General features: G+C 42.7%; 1 protein-coding gene across 3 annotated transcripts; it reads left to right on the plus strand.

Moving 5' to 3' along the window:
- Positions 1-230: 230 nt before the first annotated feature.
- Positions 231-3462, plus strand: LOC149350609 (uncharacterized). 3 transcript variants are annotated; one of them, XM_089576907.1, is made up of 6 exons: positions 231-389; positions 651-775; positions 1764-1808; positions 1911-1937; positions 2008-2074; positions 3262-3462. In XM_089576907.1, exons 2-6 carry the CDS (start codon positions 653-655, stop codon positions 3348-3350), a joined length of 351 nt encoding a protein of 116 aa, XP_089433033.1. In that variant the 5' UTR covers positions 231-389; positions 651-652; the 3' UTR covers positions 3351-3462. The 3 variants fall into 3 exon arrangements, with proteins under 3 accessions (XP_089433033.1, XP_089433034.1, XP_089433035.1); XM_089576908.1 differs by lacking the exon at positions 1764-1808; XM_089576909.1 differs by lacking the exons at positions 1764-1808; positions 1911-1937.
- The last annotated feature ends 5983 nt before the right edge of the window (positions 3463-9445 follow it).

Raw genomic sequence — 9445 nt, forward strand, 5'->3', positions numbered from 1 at the left:
GTGGACACCTGAACCGCGCGCCGTAAGAGAAGGAAGGAAGGTGGGAGTGAAAGAAGAAAGAGAGAGAGAGAAAGGTGCCGTAGTAGAAATCTTCGGAATAATTTCGACCACCTGGGGATAATTAACAGGATTTTTTCACGTTTTGGAATACTTTTTTTAAGTTTTGGCGAGCCTCGCTCGATTGTCACGTGGCGCCATCCCTAAGATGATGTGCACACTACACGGATGCCGCTGAGCTGTTTTTTCTTGGCTTGGCAACTGTGGGGCTCGCGCCGGTGTTCCGAAGTGTTCCGAACGTTCTGGGGTGTAATGTTTGTGCTGCTACAACTTGTTCAATCGTAGCCACTCATCCTGAGCTTTCCTGCCTTTTTCAGCGACACTGTACTTCGGTAAGCTATCTGCTACACTGGCATGAAAGTACTACTGTTTTCAGTGCACGCTATCTGCAGTACAGGACATAGAATTAGGTGGGCTGCTCTTCTAGCTCGTAGCCGTCACAGAACGCAATGCTTGCCAATCGGAGTGATGTAAAAATCTGTCAGGCGGATTTTGTTGCATTTAGTTCAGCTCGCACACTCAAATTTTGATCGGTATCCCTAATACGTGGGGTGCTTGTACTAGAGATATTCAGTTATTATCGTGATATGCAGAGATGGCTGAGCAGCCTGGTTACTCGTCTGGCAAAAACCAAGATTCGAAGTCCGATCTGAACAAGTCTTCGGCTGGAGGTGACCACGTGCCGGATCCCAAGAACATTCAAGATCTGACACAATATGTAAGCATACCGTTCATCGCACTAATGGGCGCGTGCCGTTATCCGCTGTTAACAGTTGGACTCCAGCTTGACGTATTTCTGCACTTGTGGTCTGCTTTTTGTTGCAGACGCAGCACTATGTTTTGACCAAATGGCACCATCTATTTTAGACCACTAGTTAGCAATATTGAACTGTGGAAAGGTACCAAGCCCAGTGTTTTTTTCGGTTAAGCTGTACAGAGGTCACAGAGTAAACACTTCTGGGATTGCCTCAGTATTCACGCAAAGTAATCACATTATTATTTACATTTATTTACAAATATTGCTGTCTCTAAGGAGAGACATAGCAGGAGTGGGTAAATACATTAGTAAAAACAAATAACGTGGGTAGCATAGAAATAGATAATACAGAAGTATTAAAAGCAGATCAACAGGTCAAATTGTCAGGCAACTGAACAACACTCTTCAATTGGCAATAAACGAATTGAGCCGTCCAATCCATTCCAAATTTCAACAGTTAGAGCGAGGAAAGAAAATTTAAAAGAATCTATACGTGGTATGAAGGGAACAATGTTTAATGGATGGTTCCGTCGGGTTGCACGTGCGCTTGAGGACACAAATTTGAAGGGTGCCTGAATGCTAGATGACGTGTGAACGATCTTGTGCAGCATAATGATGCGTTCACGTGTGCGCCTATGTTCTAAAGTTTGTAAAGATAAGCTGTGCATATGGGAAGAAGGGGAAAACTTGCGATCGTACCGGCCGAAGATGAATCGTATTGCTTTTTTTTGAACTGATTCTAAACGGTCAATGTCGCGCGCGTAATGAGGCAGACAATTGAGGCGTACTCCATGGTGGGTCGAACTAGTGATTTGTAAGCAGCTAATTTACATTCCTTCGTGGCATTTTTTAAGGTTCGTTTGAGATAGCCAAGTTTGCGAAGTGGTTTCCCAGATATGTTATTTATGTGAGCATTCCATTTTAAGTTATGCGAAAATATAACGCCCAGGTATCTCAAGTCGCTGACATTGGTCAACAAATTGCCGCTATTACTGTAAGGGAAATTCCTTTCCTTATTCTTTCTTTTTATTATTCTTTATTCTTCTTTTCTTATTCAACATTTTCTTATTCAATTATTCTTTTCTTTTTTCAACAGGAACTGACCTTAAGCTGTCTGAGTAATGTATGCACTTCTCTTGCAGGCATCTGTGTTATGCATTGTGTTAAGCATGTCATATTGTATATTTTTCTAGGTGCAGACCCTGCTTCAGCAAATGCAGGATAAATTTCAAGTGATGTCTGACCAGATACTCACAAGGAATATCCTTTTTGTGTGTTATTTTTGTGTGCTGTGCATATACATTTTATTCTTCAAGACATTAACTGCAAAGGTGTTTCGAAATTTGCTACCGTTTAGTACAGGCCACTGAATTTTAATTGGTGAGTAAATTGGCTCCAAAATCATTCTCAAAGAATGTCATCTATAGTCTGATACAATTCAAGAATGAAGCGGCTTTTCTTGGACAAAGGACCCTCTTCCAGCCAGTGTCGTCGGCCGATTCTCATTAACCTGCTAGCATGACAATGCAGTGAGGGGACCTCAAAACTTGATATGACAGTGCAGAAAAAAAAAAAAAAAAAACTAGAGACAGTCACTGTAATTTCATGCAGATTACTCATCTGCACTTACAAAGAGAAAGAAAATACTTTGAGATGCGAGCGCTGAAAGTCAGAAAGGTTGGTTTATTGGGGTTTAACGCCAGAAAGCGAGAAAGTCAGAAAGAGCTACATGTTCTCATATAGGCACTGTCATATCAGACAAAGTCATTCCAACCTGTTGTTTGCTGTTGACTTGCATATGATTATAATCTGAGGCACCTGCTGCAGAGTTCTTCAGTTTTCATTTACTGTTTACAGTCCATGAAAATGTCAGCGCTGCAAGGGCCATAAGCATGTCAGTAATGTTGACATTGAGGAACTGGGGTATGCTACTTCTTGTTGCACATTAAGTTGAAAGCTATAGTTTGTAGTCAAGAAGTTTTTGGATGGAAGTTCCTGGCTACCTGAATGCCTGTTTTGTGCATTACGCATGCACCAAAATTAATGATGATCAATATAGCTAGATACTGCTCACAGTGCATCTTTAACATTACAGCCCAGACCCAATTGTATCAAGTGAGCTGCTTTATTGTACTATTGGCAGCAGCAGTTTACGAGAAATGGGTGTGCAGAAAAAAGTTTATTCTAGCGCAGTCGCACAAGGAAATCAGCTGAAATTTATGAAGTATCAAGGGATGTACACGCTCCTTGCTCTGGCAGCATTACCAGGCGACTCGGTAGTGATGTAGAGCTATAATAAATGCTTTTTTTTTTGCGAGCAGTTGGGTGCCACAAACTTTTGCTGCCATTGGTACTCTAGTGTTGAACTGCTTCATGATAAGTGATAAATGCATGCAGTGTATTAGAGGTGGTGTTTATCTGATGTGTACTTTCCTTAATGTGCCCACTTGATGAAATGGGACATCGTATTGATGACTTGGAAAGGAACATTACAGATCTCATGGCTCAAGCAGGAGTTGAAGAAGCTGACAAGTGAATTGTGAAGGACAAAATGGTGTGCACATAGCTATTATATCGTGTGTTGCGGAAATAGACGCGCCCCGTAAAATGCTTCTTTCAGCTAAACGGGCTCATTGTTCGAGCTCAAATTTCGCATAGAAATGGCATTTGGTCGGCAGAATTGTTTAATACCACGTTTGCTTGGGGTACTTACCTGATTCGAACAGAATAAGTCGGATATTCACATCGTCTGCGGCGACGACGAAGGAAATTAAGCTGCTCTGTCAGCTATCGCACCGGTGGCGCCATCTCGTTTGTTGGTCGTGAACAATCAGGAAAGGAGGGGGGGTTTCGGGGGGTTTGAAGACGCTCTTTCAACTGGTTTTTTAATGCTCACAGAAAACTTAGCTTGCTGAAAACTAAGTCTTCAGCAAGCTAAGTTTTCTTGCTGAAAACTAAGTCTTCAGCAAGCTAAGTTTTCTGTGAGCATTAAAAAACCAGTTGAAAGAGCGTCTTCAAACCCCCCGAAACCCCCCCTCCTTTGCTGATTGTTCACGACCAACAAACGAGATGGCGCCACCGGTGCGATAGCTGACAGAGCAGCTTAATTTCCTTCGTCGTCGCTGCAGACGATGTGAATATCCGACTTATTCTGTTCGAATCAGGTAAGTACCCCAAGCAAACGTGGTATTAAACAATTCTGCCGACCAAATGCCATTTCTATGCGAAATTTGAGCTCGAACAATGAGCCCGTTTAGCTGAAAGAAGCATTTTACGGGGCGCGTCTATTTCCACAACAGTCGATATACAGAATGTAAAATAACTGTCGCTGTCACTGTGCTGTGTGCATGGAAACAAAGCACCAAGTTAAGAAATGTGATGCCTCACCTCACATCTTTGTTTGCCAGTTGACTTTTCTAGTATTTGGTTTGCTGTGGTAGATTGAGGCAGGCCTCATGTGAATTAAAAGCCAGTTCTGTATTTCATTGTATGGGTTGAACCACCATGTTTGGCCATAACCTTTTCTTGCATAGAATGAAAACCACTTGAATAATAACATACCCTTATGCTGTATATATTTTCAACTCATTTAGCTCTGCAGTATGCCAAAAGTTGTAGCATGTTATGCATGTGCTGTGAATTAAATCTTTTGTGACATGAAACCTTGCCTTTATACTGTTTCCTGTGGCTGCAGAAATTTTGTTACTGTTTGAAATTTAGTTGACCACCAGTGCACTGATTCTACTTGGCAAGTTTTTCATAGTAAAAAGGACTTGTTTCGGCAGCATAAATCCTATATCATTATCAAGTTAATAAAAAAAAACACTTGTTTACAGTGCTATGCGTTAAGTCTCATCATGATGCAAGTTTGGCAATGTTAACTAGCTAATGCAATGGCTTGACACTTACTCCGAAATGCCTGCCTTTGGTCAACTTTGTCTGCTTCACTAATAGCCCCCTTTTGGGGATCAAAGTAAGTTTTGAAAAATCTGGGCAACTAAGCTTATACCATTGGTGTTGCTTCACGATTTATATGGTTTTAGGGGGTTTAACGTCCCAAAGCAACTCAGGGTAGGAGGGATGCTGTAGTGGAGGGCTCCGGATAATTTTGACCGCCTGGGGTTCTTTAACATGCACTGACATCGTACAGTACGCAGGCCTTTAGCATTTCTATGGAGAAATGCGACTGCTGAGGTGGGGATCAAACCCCACGTCTTTCAGATCAGCAGCCGAGCACCATAACCACCGAGCCATCACGGCGGCTTTGTTGGTGTTGTGAACACAGTATCAAACTTGTTAGGTTAAATGTCTGATGGCAGTGACAGTGGTGTGGAGGATTTTTTTCATAGTACTCTGGCATTTTTTTTATTTATTGGAAATGGAATTGCTAAAAGGATGGAAAGCTAGGTGAGCTTGCATGACTGGCGCAATACAAGAGAGGCGTAGATGAGAAGCAGAAACAGCGAGTGTGGCACAAAGTACCTGTGTGATCATTGTTCGTATCTTGTCCATCTTCTGCTATCATGGCATTGTGATATCAAAATTTGCTTTTTCCACAAAGTTAAATGGTCCAACATCGTTTACCTTTGACCTCAATCTTCACCCCCATCTCTGGGCACAATTTTGAAGCAGTCATGTGGTACCCATTCCAATGCTAACTTGTTGTTTCACTCTGGATACTCTAGATTCTATAGTGCAGCCATCCTGTGATGTGCTGATCCTTCAAGGTTCTTTGGAGACCTTTCTGAGGCGAAAACTTCTTCAATGGAGGCCAAACATCTTCTGGCTGGGTGGAAAGATTTGGTGGAGCTTCACGTGCTTACTTGAGTTCACTGTAATAACACTGTATTGCTACTAACCCCACTCTTTAGGTCTCCTCAGTTTCATTTACTTGAGCTTGCGAGATCTTCGCAAGTGGCTTGAGAATCACTACTTATGCATAAAGTACACAGCATGGGTTCCACACATTTGAACTTCTGAATTTGCTTGTATTGTCTGCCAACAAGATTAAAATCAGACATGTAAGGGAGAGACCGCTTCAAGATGCTTTTTTTTTTGTGTAAAACCTTGTGTTTGCTTCCTTGCTGCAGGACAGGACAAATAGGAGGTCTGTGGGAGAGGCCTTTGTCCTTGAGTGCTTAGTTATTGCAGACTGCACTGAAATGGATGCTAGTATTACTCCCTTTTGCTCCTCCTGAGGTGGTTTCCTGTAAACACATTAGACTAACGTCATACAGCTTTGCTCTGCTACTGCTAGCTGTCTTGGTCAGTTGGTAGAACAGCAGCAGTGGAGAGGCAATGGTTCCAGGTTCAAACCCCATACCATAGTAAATAGCGTAGATAGCGTAAGGAGTTCGTTGTGCTGAAAACCCCGCGTCGGCCATCTCTCGCGTCAGTCAGAAAAAATCCCAGAGGTTTCATATCAAAAAAGAAATTCGCCGGCATTGGGGTTTGAACCCAGGCCCTCTGTGTGCCAGGCTGGCAGGCAACGCGTAAGCCACGAAGGGTCATTGGTTCAGGCATCTTAGAGGGCCACCTAGGGAATGCCAACACATATATATACTTCTATAAATGTTCGTGAATGCGTTGTGGTGGGGATGACTCAGTAACCGAGTGTTTGAGGTGTGCGCTGTTATGGTAATCAACAAAAATAAATATAAATATTATTAGGAATCAGAAATTGCACAACATTAAAAGGCAGTGTTATGGTGCTTCACTGTACTGAAACAAATGGCTGTTAGGAGCATGTAGTGGTGCGGTAGGTCATGCAGTGTAACCTAGATAGTGTTCGGAATTGATGATGTGATTGATAATTGTGTGTTGTGTTGGGTTTAATGGCACATAGGCAGCTAAGGCCATCATGCGCCAAGCACAAGATATACTGTGCTGTAATTGGTACTGTAATCTATGACTGATCACTAACGTGAATGTGGATTGGTTATCTGCGGGAAACGAGAAGAGAAGGTGCTATAGCATTTATTCTTCAGACGAAGCTTAAGCATCATCCCAATTTTTGGAAAAGCCATGTAGCTTTCCTTCATAGCTGAATGGCTGCACTCCAGTGAAGGTTAATGGACAATCACTGCCCCGGTTGGCAACTGCACTAAGGTTTCTTCTCAGATGCCGCAGCTGGGCTCATTGCTAACTTCACATGCCTGGTCTATACGCCTACTACTTGCTAACCATTCTACACAAGACCAGAGCACATTTCGCATTATTACGCAAGGCACCTGTGGTACTAGTGTTCAAATTCGGTAAAATGCAAGGAAAGTCTCGTCATATTGAATCCTTGTAGAGACTGGAGTACGGCCATGACACAGTCTGGGGGCTGCTCGGAGCACATGTGAAATGGCCAGCACATGCTACTCAAGAACTGCATTTATTCCCAAGCCTAGTCCAGTTTCTGCAAGGATACTGGCCGCATGGAAAGGGTAGTACAGGATTGTGCGACAGGCCCTTGTTTTCAAATAGGCATTGGAAAAACTTTTTGCCCCCGCTCCAGGCTGAAAACGTGACAGCTATACCTGGACTCCTCTGCTCAACTATGCCAAGAGAGCATCCACAATTACCTAGATAACCACCACACAGGGCATATTCTCGAGAGTGCCCAACTTCTTTATCCGGCTGGCAAACATATCAGGCAACAGGTGGACAAGAAAGTGTTTGGTTATGTGCAATGGCAGCCCCCAATATTCAACAGGGAAATAAATGTTCAGAAGCTACCGCAAAATGCAGGGATTAACCTCAGATTTAAAAAAAAAATTCCGAGATACGTGTCTATGGCGTGTTGAACTGGACTGTACTGCACTGCAAGGTGGACATTATGTACCTCAAATGGTCTAATTGCTGATTCATACAACTTAAATCATCTAAGAAACGTTTGATTTTAGGGGTCAAGGTTATATCTCTAAATAGATGGCTGTCACAGTAAAAGATTAGCCCCATTTTTTTATTTTCGAAATCAGCAATATGTTTCAAAATATCAAACGTCAAAAACACATTTGAAAGCTTGATTTTGGATTTTGGTTTATGGGGTTAGGCATCCCTCATAGCCAGAATCACTTTGGGATGTTATAGCGGAGGGCTCCGGTTAATTTCTGCCACCAGTTTTTAGCATGCACCATCTCCATATAGAACACTGGCCCCTAGCATTTAACCTACATCGAAATTCAACCACCATGGCCGGGATCAAACCTACTCTTTCGGGTCAGCAGCCAAGCACCACAAATAGCGAGCCACTGCAGCAGATAAATGCAATTGCACCTGTATTCGATTCGCAAGTGCAATAAATGCCACTATAAATATACAATGCGGGAAAGGCAGCTTTCGAATGGCTATCTGACATTCCAATATTTTGAACCACATCACATATCAAGAAAATTTAAAAACTCTGCTCATCTTAGATGTCAAATGCCACCAATTTCACAATATAATTTTGCCTCCTAAAATAAAAATAAAATAGTTCTTAATTTCAGTTCATCATAATTACTATCATATGAGGTACATCACTTTCATCTTAATGTACTATGGGGGAACGAAATCCTCCAGGAGTGATTTTGGCTAATAGCTGCCATATTTGTTAGCAACCACTATCACACATCGCAGCACCAGATGTTCATGTCAATCGCAGCTATCACAGCGTCAATCAGATTTTTTTTTTCCTCTGGGTAATCATAGCTGTCAGCTGCAGATGACTTATCTTGGAGACTTGTCCCCTATAGTTGTCATGGAGAAAAGTTGCCACTATGAAGACTTCGAAAACTGCGGTGCAGTTGGGCACAGCAGGTCAGTGAAATGCATAGAATCACAACGAGACGTGCATGCTCCAACCGCTAGAACAGTACTATTAGGCTGGCTGGAGAGGCAACAACTTTTCCACGAATTCCCATTCACAAACTTGTCCACGACTGTACAGTCCAGCTCGACAGACTGCACCGATGAGAGTTAAATAAGTGTCAAGGTACAAAAAATTGCCCCGTATATTGTTTCCTAGAGAACACTACAGTCAATGAAAGTTCTGAACCACGTTCAGGCTGCAAAGGAATTTCCTAGCTGGCCCAGTATTCAACATACGTGAACTATGAACTACATTTGCTTCCACATCTCATTGTGTGCACGAACGAAAGTATCAGTGTTAATACCGCAGCTATTGAGAACAGTGCCGAAAACTTACCATTGTCAATTCACCACAACCACCTTTGGGATCCCTGTGACAGCTGTGTGCTAAGTGTGCAAAAGTTGCATGTGCAGTGTGAAGACAGCAGACCAGCAGCTTTCACCCCTGACAAGTACTAAATAAACCAAAAACTGCAGTGTCAAACCGGGGAGCTAGAACCACAAGGGAACCAGTAGACCAGGGCCTTCACTAGGTGCATTCCTAGCTTTGGACTTTTAATCCAGGTCACAACAGGAAGTGAACATGTATGCCATCTAGACAATATGCCACTTGTATGTACTGTTTACCTTTGCTGCTAATGTTACAAATACGGCTTTGCTAGACCATGGTAGTGGGACAACAGGCTGCATTGTGAACATTTGGGGCTGCTGCATGCACCTCCCTTGTGTGTGTGTGCAGAGTATGAACATGCATGACCACATTGGCTGCATGCAGTTTCTTCAGACAGCTTGGAA

This window comes from Amblyomma mixtum, chromosome 3, assembly GCF_055824585.1.
Source record: "Amblyomma mixtum isolate Tamu chromosome 3, ASM5582458v1, whole genome shotgun sequence".
Taxonomy (NCBI): domain Eukaryota; kingdom Metazoa; phylum Arthropoda; class Arachnida; order Ixodida; family Ixodidae; genus Amblyomma; species Amblyomma mixtum.